This window comes from Daldinia loculata, assembly GCF_022478755.1.
Source record: "Daldinia loculata strain CBS 113971 unplaced genomic scaffold F4817scaffold_4, whole genome shotgun sequence".
Taxonomy (NCBI): Eukaryota; Fungi; Ascomycota; class Sordariomycetes; order Xylariales; family Hypoxylaceae; genus Daldinia; species Daldinia loculata.
Window position 1 is genome coordinate 134,329 of NW_026054858.1, and position 25,907 is coordinate 160,235.

At 45.5% G+C, this 25,907-nt stretch overlaps 11 protein-coding genes across 11 annotated transcripts; 3 read left to right on the forward strand and 8 right to left on the reverse strand.

Annotated features, from left to right (window-relative positions):
- Positions 1–11: 11 nt before the first annotated feature.
- On the reverse strand, positions 12–683 carry F4817DRAFT_311950 (AhpD-like protein; the record flags this gene model as incomplete). The annotated part of the gene is made up of 2 exons (XM_049300067.1): positions 12–477; positions 532–683. The coding sequence occupies 2 exons, from the start codon at positions 681–683 to the stop codon at positions 12–14; spliced, it is 618 nt and encodes a 205-aa protein (XP_049162856.1).
- Positions 684–1,043: 360 nt separating this feature from the next.
- Positions 1,044–3,282, forward strand: F4817DRAFT_325205 (FAD/NAD(P)-binding domain-containing protein). Its single transcript, XM_049301743.1, has 4 exons — positions 1,044–1,188; positions 1,256–1,956; positions 2,022–2,937; positions 2,989–3,282. The coding sequence occupies exons 1-3, from the start codon at positions 1,135–1,137 to the stop codon at positions 2,620–2,622; spliced, it is 1,356 nt and encodes a 451-aa protein (XP_049162857.1). The 5' UTR covers positions 1,044–1,134; the 3' UTR covers positions 2,623–2,937; positions 2,989–3,282.
- F4817DRAFT_176786 (NAD(P)-binding protein) lies at positions 2,727–4,061 on the reverse strand. Its single transcript, XM_049298290.1, has 5 exons — positions 3,261–4,061; positions 3,178–3,196; positions 2,991–3,122; positions 2,883–2,939; positions 2,727–2,814 (listed from the first exon to the last, which is right to left on the reverse strand). Exons 1-4 carry the CDS (start codon positions 3,900–3,902, stop codon positions 2,899–2,901), a joined length of 834 nt encoding a protein of 277 aa, XP_049162858.1. The 5' UTR covers positions 3,903–4,061; the 3' UTR covers positions 2,727–2,814; positions 2,883–2,898.
- Positions 4,062–5,420: 1,359 nt separating this feature from the next.
- F4817DRAFT_311953 (uncharacterized protein) lies at positions 5,421–5,992 on the reverse strand (the record flags this gene model as incomplete). Its single annotated transcript, XM_049300068.1, has 2 exons — positions 5,421–5,935; positions 5,986–5,992. The coding sequence occupies 2 exons, from the start codon at positions 5,990–5,992 to the stop codon at positions 5,421–5,423; spliced, it is 522 nt and encodes a 173-aa protein (XP_049162859.1).
- A 1,343-nt stretch (positions 5,993–7,335) lies between these two features.
- On the reverse strand, positions 7,336–9,083 carry F4817DRAFT_176879 (uncharacterized protein). The gene is made up of 2 exons (XM_049298291.1): positions 7,937–9,083; positions 7,336–7,837 (listed from the first exon to the last, which is right to left on the reverse strand). Exons 1-2 carry the CDS (start codon positions 8,720–8,722, stop codon positions 7,607–7,609), a joined length of 1,017 nt encoding a protein of 338 aa, XP_049162860.1. The 5' UTR covers positions 8,723–9,083; the 3' UTR covers positions 7,336–7,606.
- A 1,200-nt stretch (positions 9,084–10,283) lies between these two features.
- F4817DRAFT_356133 (uncharacterized protein) lies at positions 10,284–11,990 on the reverse strand (the record flags this gene model as incomplete). Its single annotated transcript, XM_049305756.1, has 2 exons — positions 10,284–10,433; positions 10,485–11,990. 2 exons carry the CDS (start codon positions 11,988–11,990, stop codon positions 10,284–10,286), a joined length of 1,656 nt encoding a protein of 551 aa, XP_049162861.1.
- A 571-nt stretch (positions 11,991–12,561) lies between these two features.
- On the forward strand, positions 12,562–13,847 carry F4817DRAFT_356134 (uncharacterized protein; the record flags this gene model as incomplete). Its single annotated transcript, XM_049305757.1, has 2 exons — positions 12,562–13,445; positions 13,490–13,847. The coding sequence occupies 2 exons, from the start codon at positions 12,562–12,564 to the stop codon at positions 13,845–13,847; spliced, it is 1,242 nt and encodes a 413-aa protein (XP_049162862.1).
- A 134-nt stretch (positions 13,848–13,981) lies between these two features.
- Positions 13,982–16,077, reverse strand: F4817DRAFT_325227 (transferase family protein). The gene has a single exon (XM_049301744.1). The coding sequence runs from the start codon at positions 15,766–15,768 to the stop codon at positions 14,176–14,178; it is 1,593 nt and encodes a 530-aa protein (XP_049162863.1). The 5' UTR covers positions 15,769–16,077; the 3' UTR covers positions 13,982–14,175.
- A 636-nt stretch (positions 16,078–16,713) lies between these two features.
- Positions 16,714–18,120, reverse strand: F4817DRAFT_311958 (carbohydrate esterase family 16 protein; the record flags this gene model as incomplete). Its single annotated transcript, XM_049300069.1, has 5 exons — positions 16,714–16,779; positions 16,929–17,073; positions 17,148–17,862; positions 17,917–17,939; positions 17,990–18,120. The coding sequence occupies 5 exons, from the start codon at positions 18,118–18,120 to the stop codon at positions 16,714–16,716; spliced, it is 1,080 nt and encodes a 359-aa protein (XP_049162864.1).
- Positions 18,121–21,122: 3,002 nt separating this feature from the next.
- On the forward strand, positions 21,123–22,583 carry F4817DRAFT_176971 (ribonuclease H-like protein). Its single transcript, XM_049298292.1, has one exon. The coding sequence runs from the start codon at positions 21,337–21,339 to the stop codon at positions 22,189–22,191; it is 855 nt and encodes a 284-aa protein (XP_049162865.1). The 5' UTR covers positions 21,123–21,336; the 3' UTR covers positions 22,192–22,583.
- On the reverse strand, positions 22,571–24,612 carry F4817DRAFT_311960 (amino acid transporter; the record flags this gene model as incomplete). The annotated part of the gene is made up of 6 exons (XM_049300070.1): positions 22,571–23,032; positions 23,115–23,317; positions 23,400–23,678; positions 23,832–24,143; positions 24,205–24,314; positions 24,383–24,612. 6 exons carry the CDS (start codon positions 24,610–24,612, stop codon positions 22,571–22,573), a joined length of 1,596 nt encoding a protein of 531 aa, XP_049162866.1.
- Positions 24,613–25,907: the final 1,295 nt, after the last annotated feature.

A 25,907-nucleotide genomic window follows, 5' to 3' on the forward strand; every position in this document is an offset into this window, starting at 1 on the left:
TCCACAGAAGTCTACTCTCTTGCCATATCTGGGTTCTTAGTTGCTACAAATGTGCCCTCTCCTGTCTTGGGGGCACCAACATCGGCAATATTGGACAGCATTGAGACATAGATGTATCCGCTGACGATATGCGCAACGCCAGCGACCCCATCTTGTCCGAGTATGTCTCTCGCCTGCCCAAAACTTGCATCATCCAGTGGCTTACGAAGCTTTGTTAGTTTCAGTGCCAGGTTGTAAACGGCAGATTCTCGGTCGCTAAGGCCGTTAGGAAGCTTTCCGTGGAACGCTTCCTGCACCTGTTCCTTGGTGAAGCCAGCGTAAAGACCGATTTCAGAATGAGCATACTGTAAATATGGAACATCATACTCAGAGGCGACGGCGAGGATACAGAGCTCCTTTTCCTTGAACGTAAAGCGTTGCTGGCGCATGATCTTGGAAGCGAGGGCAAGCCATGGGTCAGCAATGTCCTCTGTATAACTGTAACAAGTTATTAGTAAAAGCACTCGAGGCTTTATCTAAGTGAAGACATACAACAGTGAGGAATATGGACCGTAGAATAGGCCTTGGTCGTTCTTCTGAGTAAGATGACTTGGGAATCGAGAGAAGAGGTTTGCAATGCCATCGTGAGCGCTCTTCTGAGCGTCACTAAGTCCGTTTTCTGACACAAGGGGAAAGCGAGTCATGATTATCGCACATAATAGTGTACCTAGTGTAGACAGAATATGATGATGGGCAGAACATGTGAAGGTAAGTCTATTATAGCTACTGACCCCAACTGGACCGATGAACAACCAGCCTGCATTACTATATTACAACCCCTCACCCCCCCCTTTTCCGTACACCCCCCCTCCGATCCCAACTAAGACTCATGGGTAGGATGTTGGGCATGTCGACTCGCATGCATATTGTTGTAATCCCTGCAACGCACTCGTGTCAACGCCATCAGCCAATACGCAACCCCTTTCCCCGATGAACGCCTCAGTCTTATAAAAGTGGGCTGATCGGCGGTCCCCAGCGTCGGCGCTTCCTTAAAATAACTGAACTATCCGGACCAAGACCGTTTTTTCGTTCGCCCCATCTCCGATATTCTGTAACCGTATCCCGAAGACAAAACCAAGGTAGAAAATCTACAGTATGGATAAACGCCAACCAGAAAAAGATTACTCACCACCCAAAAATGTCATCATCGTAAGCTACGTCTAATACTTACCTACGTATATTTCTATGTTTTGTGTATGTTTATGACCTTGAATAGATCGGCGGGTCCCTCTCCGGACTCATGCACGGCATCATGCTCCACCGTCTCGGAAGCACAGTCCGAGTCTTGGAACAATCGCTCACCCATACACCCGTCTCTCACATGGCAGGAGTATGCCTAGGCATCGATGTGCAACACTTTCTAAAGCGATTCGATCGCACTTCAGAAATCCCCTTAGGTATTTCGGCTGTGCAACTACAGTCACTCGATGGGCAGGGCAAGATCCACCCTTTTCTACGAATCAATCGGATCATGTCTTCATGGGATGCACTTTATTTCCGGCTAAGGGCCAATTTCGACATGAAAGCAAGCCACTATGTTCCGCACCCGCCTGCATTAGATTTAAGGGCAGGTGAAGATGCAGATGGCGCTAAAGCGAGAGCAAGGTATGAAATTGGAAAGCAAGTCATAGGTATAGAGCAGTTTAAGACCGGTCAGCTACTAGTCCGCTATAAGGATCATACGGACGGCGGCACAGATGCACAAGCACTGGCAGACCTAGTACTCGGTGCTGATGGCCCAAACTCGATAGTTCGCAAGATCTTCTTAAAGCCAGGTGAAGCAGATCGGAAATACACGGGATATGTGGCGTGGCGCGGTGTAGTTCCAGAGGAGCAAGTGAGTGAAGAGACGCGAGAAGTATTTCGGTCAAACATAACCTATTCGATATTAAAGGGTGAAGGCGGCCACGTTATCCTGTAAGTTGAAAGCCTTTATGTTAAAGCACATGAGCCTTACAGTTACTGATGTCGCTACGTGGTAGTTACTACATACCAGGGAAAGGCGGTTCCGTCGAGCCTGGCAAGCGCCTCTTGAACTTCTGCTGGTATACTAATGTTCCGCTTTCTTCCCTGGATACAATCATGACCGATATTAATGGTAAGCGGCACTACACCAAACTACCACCCGGACAAGTCCGCCCCGAAGTCTGGGAGACCCAAAAGTCCATAGCCAAAACACAATTCGCGCCACCATACCTTGAAGTCATCGAAAAAATCGGATTGCCTTTCCTACATCTTATCACCGATTACTGCTCTCCACGCGCCTCCTTTATGGGAGGCAAAGTACTGCTAGTTGGAGATGCAGTCACCTTGCTACGGCCGCACATTGCTTATTCTACGAATCAAGCCGCATACCATGCTCTCCTGACCGAGAAACTGGTCACTAGAAAACTAACGCTGGAGGAATGGGAGTACCAAGTTACGACCGCTGCATACCTGCAGTGGAGGCGAAGCGCGTGGTTTGGAGAGTATTTCCAGCGACCGCTTTATATTTCCATTGGAACCGCCATGCTCTTCTGGGCTACATCTGCATTGGCAAAGCTGAGGATTTGGATGGGGTGGTTGCCACCGCAGGCAATTTAGGTATCAAGTGAGGAGAATCGAGTTTTGTTCCTATAATCGGCTCTATATTCAATATATATCTACCTGAAAGAAGAAAAGTCCACAGCTTTGAGGGGAGCAATCGAAGGGCCCAACACACCGTTTTCACTACGAAGACTTTAAGGGGACAGATAGGAAGAGACAATATACCTAGGTAGGTAGGTAGGTAAGTAACTAGTATCCACTTAAGCTCTTTATGTTTCTTATATTGTCTCCTATCCTACCTTAGGTACACAACCTACCTGCTACTTAGGTCAGCTAAGGCAGACTATAACCTCCGTCAATCATCAAGTCAGCACCTAATGGAAAATGTTAGTAGGAACCTAAAGTAAACACAGATTAGGACTAACCTGTTATATAACTGCTGGCATCGCTAGCTAAGAAAACGTATGCCCCTTTAAGTTCGGATGGCTTACAAAACCTACGACCGGGAACCATCTCGATCCACTGGCTTCTCCATTCCTGAGGATGAACGTCGAGCACTATATATCCGTTAGATTTGGCGTACCTATTCGTACGGCACAACCCAATACTTACTGTCTGTTTCAATAAAGCCCTATTGTGTATTATAGTTAGATCAATTTCCTTGAAGGTTTGGATGCAACAGTGAGATCCCATACCGGCGAAACATTGTTAACCCTTGTGTAATCCACCCACTCTACGGCCAGCGACTTTCCGAGATGGACGAGAGCAGCCTTGCTCGCGTTATAGGCGGCCTGCTTTTGAGGAACATTGACGAGTGTTGCCGACACCGACGCTGTAAATATGATGGAGCCCCGGTGCGGTTGCCCGTCCGCCTTAAACTGTTTCTCAAACACGCGCGCCGCAGCCTGCGCCGCCCAGAACGCACCGTTTACGTTGACGTCGAATAAGTCGCGGAACTTGTCTTCCGGGTAATCCAGAGCTGCGATGTTTGCGGTGACACCCGCATTCGCCACCAGAATGTCTAGCCGGCCACCGCCTACCTCCTCTGCAACTGCGTTCACGACGGCTTCAATTTCGGCCTGTGAACGCACATTACACTTATATGCTTTGACCAGTCGACCCTCGTTGGCGGAGGATATTTGCGCAGCTATCTCATCCGCTTCTTTTGGTGGCGTGCTTGAGTAGGTTATCGCCACCTTCGCGCCGGCTTCGCAAAGCCCCCGCGCAACCTCAAGCCCAATTCCTCGACATCCTCCGGTGACTAGAGCAGTCTTGCCGGCGAGGCTAAAGTGCGATAGCACTGGGGCTTCTGGATTAGGGTGAGGTGCGAGAACCATATTGAATACAGATTAAAATTTGGGATAGAATGTGAGATCTGTGAAGCTTGATATGGTACTCCTGAGATAGAACTTAAATACGCACGGGGTCTGAAGCCCGGCATCACATTTTAAGGGGGGTAGTACCGGATGGGGTTTGGATTAGAGGTGCTCGGCTCGCATTCGTGCGGATAGTGGACTACATCATACCGAAACTTGGACTACTAGATAAAATTCTTGATCCTCTCCAATTAAAATGATCCAAACGCCGAAGCGGCTATCGGGTAGAGTGGGACTTAGAAAGCCTCTTTGGCACTGGGGCGCTTGGGTAAACCATACCTAAGAGGTACACAAGACCGGAATAGGATTAGCTACAAAAAGGTGATAACTGGAAGGCTTCATAGAAAGCTTAATTAGGAATGTGGCCGATGAAAATGTCTGCCTAGTAAATATTAAGGGAATAATAGAACCCAAGTAGTTCTCTAATAGTATAACTCTAGAACTATTAAACGGCTAGCATACCTATACGTGTATATCTCCTAGTGTAAACCGCCGCCTTTAAATGGGTATTCTCCTAATTATTCGTGACCCCCTTTAAGGATCTCAAGAGTCTGCCAGTAGTAAAATACATTCTCACTAGAATATCCAAGTCAACATTTTTTGAAACAGTAAAGTCTATAAGAGCGGGAAATATCTCTATAGTGTACATTCGAAGGCGGGCCCCGGGCGACCTCCGTAAGTGGATCGCGATATTCTCGGATTTCGGCTCCGGTATCACTTGACTTCTAGCACTCACGGATCTAAGATTCAACGCAAGAACGGTGTTGTCTAAGGCACAAATAAAAGCTAAGCAGCGTTCGCAACTCATTCAACAAAACCACCACCCTCAACCTTGGTACGCTATGTTATCACATTGTAAAAAATAGAGCCTTTGATGTGCCGTAGTTGTACTTTTACGGATTCCGGCTGGTTCGGTGCTCGCTTATAGGGCATATCCGTCTCGGATTTGGGCGTCGCACGGTGCTTGAACGGGACCTGGACGGTACATGTAATTCTAAAATTTAAATTCCTGATCAATTAAACAAGTTCTGCCATCACGATTCTCACACAAGTACCGAAGACAAACCGAGGGCCCCCGTGAGGGAGACCACAAGAGCCCGACTTTTAGCGAAGGCTCGGGCTTTTCCGAATTTTACCCGTTGTTTACGCCTTGGTTAAGGGGAAATGGGCCGACACATATGATTTTGATAGGAACTCCATTATATTGCTACTTGTAATGTAATAAACTGAGCAATAACCTATCATTGCCGTACGACCTTTAACGTAGCCTTAATACGCCATAAAGTAGCCAAAGTCCCTTCCAAATAAACCGTAGTAGATTTGACAAGTATAGAAATTACATGGTATCTCAAACCCAACTCCTATATTAAATATTCCATATTATACGGCTTCCCCATCACGCATCGTAACCTGGTATCCAGACAGAGCTACGCTACTGGCAACGTTACCATCCTCTTTTGAGCTAACTTTCTCATCGGACTATGTAACGAAGGGATTTGCTGCAGCGTTATTGCTCCGACCACCGCTACTAAGGGTGATAAGAGATTGCGAAAGGGGGGGAGTACTTTCGCCGTCGAAGCTTGCGGATCGTTGTCGTTTTCGACCGGTACGTGTATCAAAGGCGCTGGACGATACGCTTTTATCGTCGTTGTCGAGAAATATGATTCGATTGCCTATAGAATAATACGTACGAAGATTCTTCTTAGCCGTTTGGCTATTCTCGCTCTCTTTGTCGGGCTCGACAAATACAATTCGATTGCCGATAGAATAAAACCTACGAAGATTTTTATTGGCTATCTCATCATCCTCGTTGTCTTCGTTGTCTTCGTTGTCTTCGGTATCTTCGTTGTCCTCGCTGTTCTCGCTATCTTCGTCCTCGTCGTTCTCGTTATGCTCAAGATGTATTATTTGATCGCCGATGAAATAATACCCACGGGAATTCTTGTAAGTTCGAAAAAGAGACCGCTTTTTAGAAGGTGGGCCTGGGCCTAGGTCTGGTAGGTTGAGATGAAGAAGCAAACGCGGAGGAATCTTGCCTCCAAACCTAGCATCTTCTATATATGCGTTGGGATAATGTACCGTTTATGCGGAAAGCAGAAGTTTGTAATCACCTGTTTTAGATGTATAAAGCGTAATAGTGTTTCCATTAAAGATAAACCAAACAAAACGGGCAAACAAAAATTTTCGCCGAATACCGTATAGTTTTTAGCATTCAACATTATGGTATTGTTCTTTTATTTCCATATAGTTAATAGCGCCTATTTTAAATGTATAGCTAACCAAACGATATGTACCCTTGTGCTCTTTAGGGAATAGGATAATTTCCCTCTTCTATAAATAATGTACGTCTCTACAGAACATTACCGAATTTACTAATGTATCGATATTTCCGCCGCAATAAAATTGCATACGATTTGTTTTAAACCATTTGTTTTCGGAGCTGGGGATTATATGAGCACGCTTCAGAGGGGTAAAGGAGTTAATTATTCGATAGGTTATATCGCAGCATATTGTCGCGGCCTAGGAATTGTTGTTATATACGGCACTAAGAGGTAAAGGGAATATAGATATTTCTTTCTAAAGAGGAGGTATATTGTTATAAAGAAACACCTAATGCTCGAAGTTTGGCGTAAACGGATAATGCATTATATAGTTAATTACTATTTAGAAAAGAAATATATACTAACGTACCGTCGCCTTCAATATTATGAAGGAAGTAGCGTTGTTTGGTAAGATTTCCTTGGTTTAGGTAGATGGCTTTTTCTACATTAGGCTGGTAAGAAGTTGATAAATAAACGTAACTAAGCGTTCGGCCGTTTTGCCGAATAATATTTCTCGGCTAGTCTTTAATTTCAATAGGTTAAATATTGCCGACTACAATATAACAGGCATAGATAACCAAATCGTAGTCAATACCTTTGCCGTAATAAGTGAATTTTAGTAGCGGATTATGTACATAACCAGGATGGTTAACGACAAGAAGATACCTTTGGCTATCGTTATAGGTTTGGGGATAGGGTGGAAGGGCTATTTGGGGACGAATAGACATTGTAAAATTGATATATTCTTGCGTACTTTAGGTAGTTTATTTAGTTATGGGTTCTATATTATGAACTATTACGTAAAATAACAGATGACGAAAGAAGAGGCAGCGAAAGATAATCTAGGTAAGATGGGGATAACCTATATTGAAGGCGGGTAGCATATTAGGTTGGCGTATCGGAATAATAACGCACCGAGCTGACAGATGTAGCCAATTACCATAGGGGGACTTGCAGGGTTTGAGATAAGTTTAAGCTCGCTGAGATAATGTGAGATGTACCAACGTACATCTCAACACGTGACTATTCGTCACGTGTCATTCAGACATTCAGAATCATCTTAAATGTTTGTAAAAAAAAAAAAAATGTTTCTAGTTTAGTTAATCAATGTATGATCAACCATCCAACAGATAATTAAAAGTCGGGCATACATCGCCCATAACATAAAAGACAGTTAATATTACAGGACAGGTTCTATACTAAGGTAACGAGTAGACTAGATTTTACTTTTTAGGGTGGGATAAATATGGTTCGTATAGTTAATGCATCATGATAGCCGAACAGCTCCGGTACCGAACTCCAAGTCCGACAATTTATATTTTCCTTCGGTTATATCGTGGAGCATCACATTCTATATGCCTTGTAGCTGCTGTCGGTCGGCTTGTGGTACTCCGACAACCCCTTATTCCAACGACCGAGCTGTTCGGTAGACTCCGAGGCCGCTGGTTTGCCCGCCTCGTACATCGAGTCCAGTCGAGCTAGCGCTTCGTCGTTGCCATTACGTCTCTTCCGCCATACACATCGAAGGATCAAGATAACCATGATGATGAGCACTAGACCGCCTCCGCCTCCGGCAATACCCGCAACAGCTGCCACCGGGAGGTTGCCAATCATTCCATTATTCCCATTATCTACTGTCTGTGCTTGGGTAAGAGTACTGCCATTAGAGTCGGCTATAGCGGTTTGCGTAGCGGTGGCGTCTTCCTGGGGAAGCTGCGTGACCCCGGCCGAGAGAGTCGAGGAAGGTTGTGTTGGAGCGTCCAGTGTACTACTAGGTGCTTCCGGGATGTTGAGACTTGTAGCTACACTATCGAGGATAGAGCTAGATGGTTTAAGGGTAGGGCTTGATGGGTTGGCGATAGAGTTCGATGGTTTAGTGGATGTCACGAGGGTTGTTGGCGGTGCCGATGTTGTCAAGATTGATGTTTTAGAAGAAGGCGAAGGCGAAGGCGAAGATGAAGATGAAGGTGAAAGTGTCGTTTGTGGGCTGGCAGCCGGTGTTGTAGTCGACTCAGGACCAGTAGTCGGCTTGGGACTAGTAGTCGTCTCCGGTGCATCGGGAGTTGATATGTCTGTGTTTTCAGCAGCGCCGGGATTGAGTGCAATTTCCGTAGTCTGAGGCGGTAAGTCCGGCAATCCCGTAGTAGAGATTTCTGCAGTGCTGGCGCTTGTGGGTTGTTGACGTTGTGGTTGTTCGTCATCATCGCCATCGTCGTCATCCTTGTCCTTCGAACTTCCGGGCTTGGGTGTCGCTCTTGTTTCGCCGTCCGAAGTCGCAGTCGCAGTCGCAATCGCTCCGGTATTAGCTTCGGAAGTAGTTCTCTGGTTTGCGTTCCCAGTATCCTCTGATGATGTCGCTATCTGCGAACTCCGATCATTGTCGCTGTTATTATTCCCACCCAAAAGACCTTCGCCCAAACCTCCCAAAGTATTGCCCAAGCCACTCAAAAGGCCAGCCATCGTAGAACAAAAATATAAAATAGAACACCAGGTCCAAAGAAAAGAATATTAGAAAAGAATTGTGCGATGCTATCACCAGGACTCTCGCATCGAATATTGTTGCTTAAGGTTGCGAAGGAAGATTGAAAATACCTTCCTTGAAAGGTTTCTACATACCTACCTATCTAGAAAACCCAGGAAATGGGGACTCCATCCTGGAAGTACGAAAAGCGTCACGCTAACACGCCCCCAGATAAACCCCTCGGAAAAGGCTTGGTCTGAAAGTCATGATTCGATTCTCTGGCACGGTCTCAGTTTCATGTTCCCTGGCAAAACCATCCCTGGATTGGTGTTTCACGCCGAGACGGGATTGATCTTCACTTGATCTGCAAATTGTAACACCCCTGTTGAGGCGCTCTGTGCATATATAGGCCCTGCATTGGGACCCTTGGGCGATCAAACATCATCAGGTATTTATGGGTCTAATTCGTTTCTTTCACATCGTCTTAGTAGCCAGAGCAGTCGACTTTGTTTCTCAATGTGACGCAGAGCCCCTGTTGATCATGGGTATGCGACAAGAACCTAGGTACATACATACGTAAGTCGGCAACATCGTCGGAATGACGGCAAGTTTCTAGCTGAATTCCTACGTTGAAGTATATTTCACTTTCCTCTACTACTCTTGGTGGCTGTAAAACCGTGTGGCATAACAAATATGTAACTAACCAGAACTTATGGTTTCTGTTTCTAACTTGTAATTATATCGCATTGCATCAATCATTGTTGGTTAGTCTTTTTCACATACACTACCTTAGGTATCTTAGTTACCTCAGTATGCAAAAGCGACTTCATAGTTTAGATCCAAACTAGATTCGGAGCAACTGTGAGAGTGACCAATCTATGATTTGATCTTGCCCAGATTATTGGCAGATGAGTTCTATTATCGATTACAACTATTAAGCAGATAAGCTATCACCAAGTAGCATTTGACGTGGAGGCCTCTTAACGATCTGCATATGGGAGGCTTCTGTTGTGGGGATATCCACTTTGCTAGCCGCCATTCACTTGGTCTTCGTGATAGTTCGGAATCTCAACAGCGGTTAGAAATGTCATTGCCGAAGACGCGGAAGGCTACCTACCTGGATATTCATTCTCGACGGCGCGGTGTAGTTCACGTTTAACCCTAAGGGCTTAACTGAGCAATGAATGCCTATATCATCGGCATCGTCAAGATGACATGGTGTTGTTTATTGATTTGACGTCAAGATACGGCGGCCTGATCCTCGGCCATCCCTGGACGTTTTGTTGTTATCCGGCCTATTTGCTCTAATACGGAAGGATCGGTCCCGCTAAGGGGTTGTTTTGAATGGTAGAGCTACCGGAGAAACCAATTCATTCTATTCCAAGCATTGATTATTCCTTTTCATGTCCTCTCCTGGAGGCCATGATGGGCTATGTGTACTATCTACCTAGGTTAGGTTGTTGACGACGTATTATATTCCCGGAAGAGGCTTGATCCCTCCTCATCCGAAAGTTTCATCGAACTTACCTCGTCACCTGTGCTTATACAAATGGAATTCTGTCAATGTGAGTCCCTAAAATAGGACCTGACGGCCTGGAGCCATTGGCTAAGTTTAATGTCCGCTTTCCCCAACGCTCTGCTGTCGTACCCACTGCCCATTACCTTCTGCTCGAGACACATTTCCACTTCTGACAGACGGCAATTGATCTCCTACTCATTTTCCACGTTTATCCAATACCTTCCTGCCCACTCGATGATAACAAAGAACCGTCCCATACGTGTCAGCGATCGAAAGGGCAGCAGAATGTCCAGATAGGGTCTCAGCGTCAAATCTTGATCGCTATCCATGGTGAAATTGCCCTCTTCAAATGCTTTATCGGTCACCCTCTGACGACTGTCATTACCTATGCTGTATATTGGCGGTTCAAAGCGAGTCATATAGACGGCTATTGTTAAGGCGGGGAGGTTTGCATGGGTTCTAAGGGAGTCGATGATACTCTGCCAGTGAACGTACGGTACGGGATCCGACGATGTCAAAGGGTCATGCGTCTGAAAAGGTGGACATACTAACTCCAAGTAACGAAGATAAGATAGTGTATCAGGCTTAAGAAACTTCGTGATGAATATAAAGGTTTCGAGTCCAGCTAAGAGGGGTGAGCGGCCCTTCCATATTCCCACGAGCGGGATGATAATTATGCGATTATAGGAATAGAAAACGGCTCGAGATGATTCACACATGGCTCGACTAACAAGGAATAAGGCCTGCGGGGGACGCCAGCATCGGCAGCGAGAGGAGTAAACACAGTGATCACGCATGCAAAAACATCCAAGCTCGAAATGATAATCTGCACAATATTGAAATACACGACGGTCGTAGTATTCCGCAGACAATTCCTCTCTAGGAAATTTATAATAAAATCCACGTTGTGGATTCCACCGGACCTCGTTCGTAGGGGTGATTAGATCGGTGTATTTGAGTATTGACTGCTGGAGGTCTTGCGGAAGATCAAGGAACCGGAAAGGCTGATCTAGATGAGTAGGTTTGTCTGACACTATGATGGCTGCTTGTCGCGCCATATAATAGAGATCATCTTTGCTGTGATTATCTTTACTATAATTAAGACGCAGGGCGCAGTCCTTAAGACTTCCGGGGAAATCATGAAAAGGTGCCAGCACATCAGGGACGATACGCATCTGCGGATATACGTTGCAGATAAAGTATAAGCTAAGCTTCTGAGGATTTGAGTATGTGAGAATATGCTTTGCAGCCTTTTGCCACGCAGCAACGCGACTTTTTCGAATAGGCTCGATCTTTATATCGTCCAAGATATAATTTCCGGGACAGTAGCCAACACGGCTAAGATGCACGAATAAGTTGGTCAGCTTGTTGCAAGCATGAGGAGTAATATTGCCGAGAATACGGAGACCGTCATCTACGGCCCGGTAAGGAACGAGGAAGACATTCTCAGAGTAGACCACAGCACTAACTTCGGCATAGACGGCTTTGCAAGTCTGAAGGAGGCGGAATGTGAAATGGAGCGTATCACACCAGTCGCAAGGGTCACTTTCGAATATTTTCTTGTTATGATTTTCCCCGTCAAGGTCTTCGTGATGTTGCTTTAATGAGTGTACATAGATCGATTTTCCGCTGAAGAGACCTGCATAATCATAGATTCGCCGTCGGATGGGAGCCGGGAGATCGAGGAATGTCCTATTATGCGTGCAGGTCCTCCGGCCAAGCCAATGGCATATTCTTTCCTGGTGCATGACCATGCTATGACTGAGAGGTAGGTATTGTTAGGTTAGGTAGTGCGGCTCGAAGCTAGAGCAGTAATTTATAAGAGCACCGTACCGCCACAAAGATGGCGAGCACTCAAACGAGCCCGGACCAGACAGGGCGGTCCCGGGTAATAAGCCACGTTCTACAACCGTATGTTAGGTTAGGTACCTAAGGGTCATACTCTTAATACAGTACAGGACCTTACAAGTAAATTCTTTAATTCGGTAACTATTAGGTCTTTACTAGTATAAATTTGTAAAATATGTTACTACTTAACGTAATGTATATACAACCATTGCTACGCAATTTGATGCCTCTTTACCTTTAGTTCATCAGATACCCCGCATTCAGGCCTATAATTTCCAATCGATTACCGGTCTTAAAGCCGTATTAGACGAACTAAAATAGAGGCTACTAGTTGTCGTAGAGTCTTTATGTTCTTCCCTTAATCATTTGTGCCGGCATAGATGACGTGAAGTTACGAAAGTAATCATTAGCCAATCTTCAAATAGCCACATGAGTTAGAGTCGTGTGGATATAGAAGGATACCTGTTAAACATGGCCGATGTCGATCTTATAGAGGAAATGCGAGGGGTGGTCGGTTTGGCAATTGACCGCGCAAACCAAGACTTGAGGAAAAGGATTAACCAAGAATTACACCAACATCCCGAAATAGCATATCAAGAAGTGTTCGCACACGATACAATCACGCAATTTCTTCAAGACCGCGGTTTTACCGTGAAGCGCAGTACTTATGATCTCGCAACAAGCTTCGAAGCCGAGATCGGTTCTTCTGGACGTCTCGTGGTAATCTGTGCTGAATACGATGCACTACCTCAGATCGGTCATGCCTGTGGCCACAACTTAATCGCAACATCATCTATTGCCGCCTTTCTCGGCGCTGCTGAGGCCTTGAAAAAGAGCGGTGCTGCTGGACGACTCCGAATACTCGGTACTCCGGCCGAGGAGGGCGGTGGTGGAAAAGTAAAACTAATCGGTGCCGGGGCATTCAAGGGTAATATTGCAGCAGCCATCATGGCTCATCCAATGCCTAGTCATCAGATATCCGGCTCCAATGCGCCACATATATATGACGGTCTAGCGGGATTAAAGATGATAGCGAGTCATAAGTTTCGCACCGAGTTTCGTGGGAAAACAGCACACGCTGCCGGTGAACCGTGGAATGGTGTCAATGCCCTTGACGCTGCCGTCGCAGCATATAGCAGTGTCGGACTTCTTCGTCAACAAATCCAACCCGATGAACGTGTCCATGCTGTAATTGAGGTCGGCGGGACGGTGCCGAACGTAATTACAGATTACACACGTATGAACTGGAACGTTCGAAGTCCGACTATTGCCGGAGCCGATAAGTTGCTTGCCCGTGTGAAAGCATGCATAGAAGGGTCAGCCACTGCCACTGGCTGCGAGCTCAATTATATCGTGTAAGTTTTCTGGATATACGTGAGATCAGAGCTGACAGAAGTAGAGCGCCGACATACGCAAACTTGACGGCAAACAAAGCTCTTTGCGAGGTATATGCGGATGAGATGGGACGTATTGGGGATAAAATTCTATTGCGGAACGAGAAGCCCGTAACTGCGTCAACGGATATGGGTAACGTATCCCATATTATACCGAGCTTCCACGGCGCATTCGCAATATCAGCGCCACCGAACACTTCGCTCCATAATCCCGGGTTCACCGCGGCGGCTAGCACCGACGAAGCTCATGAAAAGGCCCTGCGATGTGCGAAAGGAATGGCGATGCTGGCCGTTCGGGTACTTTTGGATGAAGAACTCGCTTCTAAGGCTGATTATGACTTTCAACATAACCACGAGTGGTGAATGTACTATTGAATGGGTCTTCGGATACCTGTAGAAACATTGGTTCTAATATAATTAGGTCAATCTAGTTACTGATAGTACCTTTTAATAATGATTCTAAAACTTATTATACGTTGACATCTATAATAGTTCAAGTAACACTACCCCCGTACTACTTCGTACAGAGTGAGGCGGCGTACCCGAGAGTCCGGGTCTAAACCGCCCCCCCTTTTCGCATTTGACATATAGGGGTTATTCTAGAAATATTTTAGGAAGGATATGTGATGTCCTACGTCTTCTTTTACTATTTAAACTAGTAGTTATCTATCCTAATACTATTTATCTTCCATCAAAACCCATACGCTTTCAGCATTGGATCCTGGAGAACCCGCTGCATCGTTTCCTTCTCTAAACATACGCTGATATCAAAATCTCCCGTGTCCGCAATGTCCATAACCTGGACGAGCCCGTCCATTCGCGGCATCACACCTTGCACGTACCGAGCTAGCTTATGCGTCGCGCAGAAGTCAACCTCGTATGCCTGTGCTCGTACCCATGAAGTAACGAGTGTATGTTTGGAGCCGAGGAAGGCTTGCCATAGGCGCTGTGGGCTAACCTCGTAAGCTGCGTCGTGGATATATGCAGACACAGCGTCGGGGGTGAATAGGGACATCGTCTGTCTAATCGAACCGGCAATTGAACCGATGGTCGCAGTGGTCACTTCAGAGCCAGGTTTGGCAACATAACCCAATAAGATCGGAGAGCCAGAGAAGGTATCTGGTAGTGGTGGGTTGACCCGATTGCGAACCCCAAGGGTGATGTCAATATACACCTGATCTTGAGACCTCTCAAGCTGTCTTGCGCGGTTGATAAGAATCCAGATGTGCGCCAGAGCAGCGTCAAGCCGTGAAACGCGGTGCCCTCTTAGGGACTCTGGAAGGCTACTCTCAGCGGCCTTCTTCATCGCGACAATGGTTTCCGCTTTGAAGCGGATTTGCACATGCTCCACAGGAGCAGCCAAGTCCCATGTTGGCCAAGGTGGATAGGAGGAGGGGCTTAGCTCTGAGCGAGCTAGTTCCTCCGGTGGTGGTCTCGTGCCGAGTGTGGACGCTTCGGCCCAAGGAGGATAGCCTGGTGCATCTTTGGCCCACCAATCGTATCGATGCATGGGTAGGGCTCTCGCTATTCCGACTTTCTCTGGATCTGGTCCTGTGGGGGTAAGATGGGCGCGCTGGTCTAGCTGCGAGGGTTCGAATAACGGTACAAGACGCTTTTCCCCATCGGATCTATCACTCCCAAACAGATATCGCGACTGCACTGCCCAGGCATGGGCGAATTGCATAAGACACATAGCATCGGAGAGGCAATGCGTAAGCTTGATGCTGATCGCAAACCCGCCGCATTTGAAGCTCGTCAATTGGATAGTAACGCCTGGCAGACCCTCAAACTCCGACAAGCTCGAGAATGCAAGTTTCGTTTTGGCGAGGAGGTCATTCTGAGGGAAATCTGTCGCATTCCACACTTGCTTTGCAGCTAATCGCTCCTCTTGGCTTGGTACTATAGCGCTGAGCTCTCGGCTGTCTTCTACAATTGTCAATTCCACTCCAGGATCCCCCGGGCTACCATATACAACCACCGGCCGACCGATATACCGAGGATTTACGTCTCCTTTCACAAGCTCCTCGGATGCCCATCGGAGCTGGCCTGCGAAGTGTGGGTAGTCGTCCAGGGTCTGCCTAAGCGCTTTCTCCAACCGTTCGAATAAAGTAGGATCACGCGAATCAGCGTTTTCGGCTCGATCGTAAAGCCAGATTGCGCCGCATAGTGCAAATCGCGTGACGGATGCGTCAAGAATAGACAATTTCGTAGTTGTTATCTGTTTTGGACCGTTCAGGGGGAAGACCCTCTTTGTATGTTGAATTTGATATGTTGATTCAGTCATGACGCCTCGAGCTTCCGGCTCTTTAATCTCGTCTCCAAATATTGTTAGGAAAATTGTGCTTTAAGCCTTTTCCTGGTGTAAGATTCAGCCTTCTACTCTCGGCGTTGGGCTTTCACTTCTTCCACGCGTGTAGCTAAAATGACTCTGCTCATTTGATCGCCACATGATTCAAGAGGGTTGGCAGCGCCTATTAAACATTATATGGCCTGAGCAGGGATCCGCGATTGAGTCTAATCGAGTATAAGAAATCTGCCTTGGGAATGCCGTGAGAACGACAAGTGAGCCCCTATTAGGAAAGTTATTGATCGGATAAGATCGGGTATGATTCATAATGATTCATAATGATCCGTGGCTGTGCCGTAACTCGCAACCAACATCCATATCCTATCGTCCTCGTCCTCCGCCACATAACGAGTGGATAGGTACTTTTGATGGTAGAGTATCTTGGCCAATTAAAATTCAGTAAAGTCGCAATACATTCTCTTTAGGAAGAGACCTCGTGGAATCTATCCATTCACATTATCAAACGTGGAAGAAATTCCCTTATACCAACCGGATCACTTTACTAGACTTTAATAAAAGCAGTGGCTCCTTTTGTCTGCGGGCCTCTCCCGTACTTATCGGCAGCCGACCGAGACCCCCTGCGCAGGATTAAGAACTGTCACGGTATTCTTTTTTCGAGCTTCGTAGTATCTTTTATCTAGCATTCAGTTAATTACTCGAATATGTATTAGGCTAGGTATAGTACCTAAGGTACTTTTATAAAATAACCACTACTGAATGTTTGAGTTGCCTATCACTTAGACGAAGACAACGTATCGAAGCTCAGGCGTACGTACCAGCAACATTCGAAATGAGACGTTACGCTGGTGCCGAATCAATATACGTACCGGGAGTTAAATCTTGGGAAATGATAGAGTACCTGGTTGCATTTGGTTTCATGATTTACCAATGCCATTCTTGGTCTAAGTTTAAGATACTTAAAGTAGGCAGCTGAGCTTCTTTGACCTCCTTTACGTTTTAGTATTAATTAGTATTATCTTTCAACTATATCATTTACGCAATTTTGAATCGTCTGGCATAATGAAATATCTAGGTAACTTTTGCATGCTTAATACACATCCTTGATTTCAGTTCCAGCCAAGTAGGTTTTAACATACACTCGGCCCTACCGATAGAGCCTCCGCAACCTGCTTAGCAACTACATCATGGATGGGATACGTTGGATGCAAGTTATTGAGCCAGAAATATTCGTTTACGGCAACTCCACAGCTGGGGGTAAACGTGTCATCATCGGGCGTGCCACTAGGATTATTAGTACTTCGCTCAAATATAGTATAAATCAAATCGTTCGGCGCCCCTGAGGGAGTGTATCTTACTTCTGATAGGCGTTGCAATAACCGGTGGTATTCTTAAGGCCAGCAGTTTGTGCGTATGTGCTTGGCTTATCCAAAACCTCTGCAAAGCTCTTGTTTGAGTCGTAAACCCAAACGTTGACTTCGTCTGTATGGTTGCTCTTTAATGAAGCGGCTGTATCTGCTACGCGTTTATTCCAATCCGCAATCGCTTCTTTCTCCGTTTCCACAGATTGTTTACCCTGACCAACAGTTAATGGACTGCGGTCCACAGGCGGGACGTTGATGAAGACGAAATTCCTGGCGCCGCTGTTATAGAGCTGATCAACTAAGCCTGAGTAAACATCGAAGATCTTAGTGTATAAAGGACCCGAGGATTCTGGTCCAGCTCCATACGAGTTCCCAACATCGTTGATACCAATCCAGAAGGCAAAGATGGAATCGGCACCCGTCCATTTAGGTGCAGAGGGAGCTTTAGAAGAAGTACCCGTGTATCCCGGGATAAACTCTTCTTGTACCTGTTGCTTAACAGATAAGACGGTAGGCATATAAGGCTCAACAAGATCTGAGTCGACAGTCGCACCTCCATAAGCTAGATTGTAAGTTTGTAAGAGTGACGCATTATACTTTACGGTTAGATATCCAACCCAGTTAGGCCCATTCGACGACGTCCATCCCGGATATTGAGGGTTCCCAAATGGATTAGATGGTGAAGGAGGGGTTTGCGTATAGTTGAATCCTATGAGAATGTTAGGACTGGTCCCCTTAGGTCAGTTAATATTTCTTTCAGTACCTGTCTGCGTGTAGCTATCCCCGCTAGAAATAAGTTAGTATATGCTATGGAGAATCTGATCAGAAGCACTAACAAGATGAAAGCATGTTTGATATCCTTCCAACCCGTCCATTCTGTCGTCACCGCACACCCTTTTCTCGCCGAGGACAGCGCGTACGTACTCGTAGCAAGACATGCTAACGTTGCAACTACGAAATGAGCCATTTCTTAGTAGCCTAATGCTGAGATCTTACTGGGCCTGCACTGCTTGGTTCAATCTAAGTCGCAAATCCGATGCTTAGATCTCCTAAGTGTGTATTCGTAGTGGACTTGGAATAGACCGTGAGATGGACTAATGAATGGAATGGAATTGAGTTTTGAAGACCGAAGGAACCAGGCTATGAGACGTTATATATCAGAGGATTTATTTTAGAATTCATGTAGGACATCTTTACGGATGGACGTACTTCAAATTGGGGGCGGCCCCTTCGCTGCATTCAGCATTCAACAGCGCGGAATGAATTTTGTTACCCATCATAGTATGGTCTGATTTAATACTAGCCATCCAGACCTCATCGCTAAGCGATTTAATACACGAATTGCAGTTCTGCAAAGGAATGGTTTCGGTGTTAGCACGCCACCCCCAACACGAAAGTTGGAGAAGACGGAGCGTCGAGCGCCGCCCTTTCGAATCTAGCATTCAAATTCCGATGTGAGTTCCCACTTTCAAATCTAATTAAAGATGAGAAGGTCGCAATTCAAAGCTGCCTCATAAGCCTATACGGAGGCAGAGGTTCCGAACCACGATGGGATAGGTAGGTCAGGGGCACACATCGAAGTTATGCTGTAACGCCGGTGAGAAACTTTATCATTGACCTGATTTTGTACTGTGCGCTACCATTCTATTATTTTATTCTACTAAATTTAAATGATTAAATAGTACCGGGTATGGAAAACAACTTTCGATACATTTTTACGTCGGTCAATTTTATCAACTAGGTAGCTGTGAAATATGATTAAAAAGAATATATCTCATGGAAAGCTTGGTCTAGATTTACTTCCCGTTTCAATAAACTTCATTGCTGAATCTAACAGGCTTGAAAAGAACTATTACTAGGTACCTATAGTGCTGAAAGTCAGGTCTAAGTTATAATATTCCAAGTTCTTGATATAGTTAATAGACAGCTTTATTCTCAATATTATACAGACCGAAGAAGCGATGGAAAGAAATAATACCTTTAATGACGGCAGTGGCGTGATTCAGCTTTGCGATCGTTGCTTTGATGTACGCCCGTGTATTTACTACAATCTGATCAACATCTTAAGTACGTGGTAACAGAAAGATATTGGAGGCTTATGAACGCCATTTCACTGTGACCATATCTCGAAACAAGCCTATTGCAGGAAGCATTTCTGCGGAGATAACGAATTTATTGGGGGTATATACCTATAAATAGTTCCAGGAATTATGAAAAGATCGAACAAAGTTGCTTAGACTTTATCTTAAAGGAGTACCTAGGTATGTTTATCCCGTTACTATCAATAAGCATTGCTTATATTCCCTTGCCAATGGATTCCGTTAACCTGTCGACCTTCTACTACCATGAAGTATTCGCCGTCTTAACAGGAACATAGGAGTTACATCAACTACTCATAATAGTCTATAACTTACCCCCCCTTCACTCCTTAAGCCATCCCTGGACCGAGGTTGGCAAGAGCTACATATTTACCGTAGTTTTATTACGACTTAATAAGAACCGGCCGTTATACAAAGCAAATCCAGATGATGCACAATAAATATGGTAAATGACAGTGTGTCGGAAAGGCACCCCATGTAATACTACTATTAATAGACTATTCCAGGGCCTATCGTCTGCACAAGTCCCAATGAGACACACTGCAACGACATGAGTTTTATAGACGAAATTTACACTACATCTAGTCGTAAACGGGATAAACCACTACACCTTGTCCGCGGTTTGATGTTTGGTGAATGCGGGTTTGATACCATCGATCACGATCTACGTAAGATTCGACGCACGGCAATAGCCAAATATTTCGCGAGGAATAATCAACCAATTAGAAAACGATATCCATGAGTTAACACAGACTCTTTGCGACGAGTTATTGATATCGCCTAACGATCTGATCGATATTGTTAAATCCTACAATTGCTACTTATTACCTCTTTAGCGAAAGCTTCGGTTTCTTGGATCAGAAGGGCTGGTCTTTAAACCTTCACCATAATGTTCGTTCTGTAGCCATGACCAGATTTATATTCCGCTTCTTTCCTGTCCTTGAGAAGCTTTTGGATTTTAGTTATCAGTTTGTCAAGTCCCCATCCTTAGAACCGTCCAAACCAGCCTCTCTAACAAAATACATGTTTCATTAATTATTTCCTTCCTAAAGACATTAGATTTTTTCTTCGAACGTTCAGGGTTGACTTTCCAAACCGTATTCAAAATATACATACTGAGATCGACTCGGGAATTATAAGAGACCGGCCTACAGTGTTTGGCTCCTTGTTACGGCTAGAACCCGAGCAGAAGAAACATCTGAACTTTGCCGACGAAGCTGCACTAATTACCAATGCTGCGTCGGGGACCACAACCTGGACTTTAACCATTATTACGTATCATATTTTAAGCAAGCCAGAAATACTCGCAAATTTAACAAAAGAGCTTAATAAAGTTGTGGATGACCCCCGGCACCTATCTCCTCTTAGTATGCTTGAAAGCCTTCCCTATCATGCAAGAGTTATCCAAGAAGGTCTACGTCTCTCTTATTTATTATTCACCATGACGAGAATGTATTCCCCAATTCGTATTCATTAATTCCGGAACGGTGGCTTGACTCCAAAAGTAGAAAGTACTGCATCGTAATATGTTTGCATTTCGAGGGGTAGTCGAAATTGTTTGGGCATGCAGTAGGTTGCTCTCACTGTATGTTCTAGGTCTATTGTCAACTGCTAACTGCATTCTTGATAAGTCTTACACTGTGTGAGCTTTATATGGCGGTAGCCGCACTCACGTTGCGTGTTTTCCCACAAATGCATCTCTTCTAAAGGACGGAAGATATAGTTTACAACTATGACCTTTTCTCGCCCATGCCAAAAACTAGTAGCAAAAGTGTGCGAGTACCTAGTTCTTACGGCTATTTAAAAGCGGTATTTTTTTTTTATATAAATTTGGCAACTTGACTAGGTTCATCCTTGCTTTTATTATTTAGGTAATTATAATAAGTCTTAATGATGAAATAGTTCAATCATTTCTACCCCTTTTAGGTACGTAGGTACCTACTATATGATAGGTCACTTATTTTCTTTTCTTTGGGTTCCGGCATCACAACGTCGAATTTCTTCTTTATGCCCGACTTCAGGAGGTTTATTGTCATTACCCTTCCAATTGATAGGTCGATCAAATATCTTTATTATCGGTTAATATGATGGAACATCACCGCAACTCGGAGTTGTCGAGGGACTATGTTAAGTCGAATATTACCCTTGTAACCGAGTCGCGACAAGAAGCGCGATTTCGTAAACGATTGGCGCGTCGCGCGCCCATTCGATCTGCATCCCGCTTCGTTCCTCAAGATCCCAACGAAACACCAGAGCATCATTTCCCCCTACAAACTATTTCCTCGCGATCTGCCCAGTCTCGCTTTATCAACCGCTACGATAGCCGTGAGATATTGATTCTTATTGACGGGAGCTGCGTCAATAACGGAAGTAGGGATCAGACTACCAAGCCATCTTCCGGTGGGTGCAGTTTCACATTCAAAGGGCCAGGAAGATATGGATCCGATGTAGAACATCCTTTCAAGGATGCTAATTATAATGACGGTGGGATGGTTGGATTTCCTCTGGAGAAGTGCGGACCTGGAGGCGAAAGTTACAATGCGACAAGTAACAGGGCGAAACTTAGAGCAGTAATTGCAGCACTCGAATTCCGTGACTGGCAAGAAGAAGGATGGCGGCGCATCGTCGTCGCGACCGACCTTAAATACGTTGTTGATGGCGCAATAAGCCATCTGCCAACCTGGGTTCGACGCGGTTGGCGAACTAGCAGGTTGAAGAAAGTAGTTAACAGAGACCTGTGGGAAGAACTCAACGGCGTCATTGAGAACTTACAGAGGCGTGGTACCTCGATTTCATTCTGGTTACTTCGTTCGGGTAGCTTGGCTAAGACCAGGTCAGCATTGGTACGCGAGACTAAAGACGCCGCTAGAGAGGCTGCTATCGAGCACACTGATGAAACTGCGCTGGAGTTTACAAGGCTATGTGGCATCATGTTATAAGGTCGTGATATTTTGATTTTGGGAGTTTTACAAGGGCTTTGTATCTTATTTGATATACCAAGCATCAAGAGAGAGAAACACTGGATGGTTGGGATTTGCCATGATACTACACTTTAACTCGCATTCCGAGTCGCGAACACAGTTCCCAGAAGCTTGGCAAAAGTCCTGATTAGTGCCTGACTTTGGGTATGCTAAAGCTGCCGGATTCAGTTAGTATGCAAGTGAAATAAGAGGTAGTTATGGTAACGAGGGAGAAGCTCTATACATTCGAGCTTGCTGGAGCATAGAAATATAATCTCCATGCGTCGAATGCTTCATGGCTCGAGCATTTTGTTTTTATTCATTAGCTCCGCATGGTCTTAGACGATCTATCAACAAATCAGACCTCTCTGATAGGACCTTTGTAGTGTTTCTTCGCCTGGAGAGGATACCATATAATAGAGAACAAGATGACGACACAAAAGGGTAGAACGCTCCAATTCGTCGTCTCCGCCGTCGGGTCGTTCGTCTGAGGCCAGAAGGACCAAAATAGCGTTACCACATTATATACGCAAGCAAATATATTATTAATGGTTCCCAATGGTTCGGGAATTCGCCAAGGTCCCCAACTAACTTCTTGATCAGGGTCCTCTGTTTCTCCTGAATAAGGACGCATCTTCCCTGTAGTACGGCGCCAAAGAAGAAGAGCGCAAGGAACCATGTAGGAAGCAAATAGAGCGGCTACCGACAAGGAGCACAAGGCCTGGAGGGCGACGGCGGACCCAAGCGCAATTAATGATAAGAGTATGGTGACAGCGAAGGTGGTAAAGATTGCATTCGTCGGGAGGGTGTTCTTAGTGAGCTAAATAGACTCAGTCAGCAAACATGGACCAACTCTGAGGCGCGTATATTAATAGGTACCTAGGCACCTAGGTTATACATACCTTTACCAGATGGTTTGAAAATGGAACGCCTTTATCCCGAGAAAAAGACCAGAGCATGCGGGCCGTCGAGGCATATATACCAATGCTACCCGCCACTGTCAAGGCGAGGATGACACCCGCCATAAGGCAAGCACCTGTGGTCGACTTAACCGCAGAATCCGCGATCTGGAGGAAAGGGTAGAACATGGTATCAACAGCTGCCACTGTACACGGTTTACTGTCAGCTATTGTACTTAGGCAGTCGTAGGGGTATTGGAGTGTCCATAGAACTGCAATGTGACTCACTTGCTGCATCCAAGTCGCTGATACAAAATACCATGGCGATAGCCATACCCAATGCAAGTGCTCCGTTAATGAGAACCGTATACATCAACGCCCGAGGAACAACTAGGGGAGCCGATTGTATCTCTTCGGACATATGAACAGCACAGTCAGCTCCGACTATAGCCGTAGCAAGTGTCGGGAATCCAACAAAGAAAGCCATCGTCTGTGTAGGCCAGTTTCCATTGTTGAGGAACGTTGTAAAAACAAAGCTCGGTTCGTTGTGAGGTGCAAAATACACCACTTCATCAACTAAGTTAGCAACGACTTCTTCAAAGTTTCAGGAGTTTTATAATTCTCTCCGGAGCAGTAACTCGTCACTAGGATCGATTAAGAAGTTTGACTCCTAAGAGAGACAAGATAGAAGAGGAAAGGGGGCTTCTCGTTGGTACATACTTGGGACCAAAACTCCGAAGAAGCCGGCCAAATGGAGAATGAGAATAAAGGCCTCCAACTTTGCCAGTATACGGCTCGTGGTGGAATTTATGAAAGTGGTGAAAAGAGCGAAAGCCCATATGAGCAGTACGGTGTGCCATGCCAAAGGTACATATGTTGGGTGTGCTAAGACAATGATGCCTTGTAGAAGAGTCGCGACAAGATAACTGCACATAACAGAAATTGCTTGCCATGCTAATGTTGTAAGCCAGGCAGTCATGTACGATAAGAATGTTGAACACGACTTTGGACCCAGCATCGAAACCCAGTGGTCTACGTAGTAAATGGAGTTAGTAGATGATCTGACCGAAGACATTGTAAAATCTCTTCATACATTGACCACCAGCAGTCGGTGCTGTCGAAGCCAGTTCGGCTAACGTCGCATACATGGAAATAACCCCAATCCAATTGACTACGAGCCCCCATATAAGACCGGATGGTCCACTGATTCGATTAGCATTTGTTAAGCATCTTGACAGCGTTCCATTAGAACTACCATTAAGTAAACTTACCCTATGATAAGACCCGGAACACTCGTCAGGAGAATGCTTTCCCATGAGCATAATGCCGAACAGGAGAAGCCGAGAATTGACATGAATCCAAAACTTCGAGTTAGCACCGGCCGCTTCCCAAGCCGCCGTAGGACCGCATCGTCGTCATAATTGTCACGCTTGCGAAAGCTTGACGACGATTCATCGTGGAGAAGATTCCCGACGTTAAGCTCAAGCTCGTCTTTCGACATAGCGATTGATATGCGCAAGGATACGCAATACTCTGATACAGAACGATAATGACTGCGCGAGGAAGAAACCGATAATATCGGGACCCGAGTGGGACGACAATTGGTCGAACTGAAGATCGACTTCGGTTGCCCGGTCGTGGAGAAAAGAACGTGATGGAGGTGAGACTGGACAGGCAGGACAGAACGCGACCCCCCTTTCGAACACGCTCTATTAGGCCAGCTGAACTTCACACGGGATTGCCCCCCGGAAAGTGGCTGCTTGACCCGAATAGAACAGTGAGTGGAATACATAGACAGTGAGGCACAGAGCTAGGGGGGCGATAAGCGAAAAAGCACGCAACCAAACAACGCAAGGGAGTGGCCTGGGTGGCCAGAACCTCTCGTGCAAAGACACGGCACAGCATGGCAAGGATGTAACATCACATCCCCGCACTCGGTGTGTTTCTAATCCTCCCAAAAACCCGTCACGTTTAAACAAGACCTACAGTATGTAGGCGTATTGAGCGAACCAATCGGTCTACTTGAACCCCTGATAATAAATCGATATTATTGAAGCGTCAAATCCGACTTAAGAAAGCTATCATCGTCATTTGTGTTATCCGTATAAGTTCTACTTCGCAAAATTTACTCTAACATTTGTTACGAAATTTTGCTATCTATCAATAATCGATCACCATGTACATATGGGTGTTACTATTTAGTCAGGACCGCGTCCAGTTCATTTAATGATATATGCGGGTCGTAATTCGGTTCCGATCCGGTGCTACTAGCTTGCCTTCTCGATAACGAAAATTCCTACGATGGTGCTCAATCGGTGGCATCGTTATTGACATACGGCACCATCCCTGAGTATTTCGTCTTTCAAGTTTCTATTAGCTATGATCCTACACTGTAGATCAAGTTAAGGAGGTAGTATCTCTACACAATGTCTTAGTGATCTTATTGACGATGCACTTCTTCAGAGGGACAGCAGACAACAGATTATCATTGACCATATAATACTAATACATAGCAATATCCTAAGTTCCCGGAACCATTCATCGGTTGGTAACGCCTTTGCACCTAAGCCCGCTATCCATCATACCCGTCAGACCATAACCCTATGTAGTCGGTTTCCTAATTCCGTCGCTCGTGTTCCGCGTCAACGACCGCTCCAGGGGTGATGATCACATCCGAAGTAAATCCACCGCGGATCTCTTTCTTTCCATCTCGCGTCCCTACATAGTGTAAGTCAAAAAGCAAAATCTGTGATAGACTGAAGAATAAATACCTAGGGGGCTTGCGGATGCGACGGT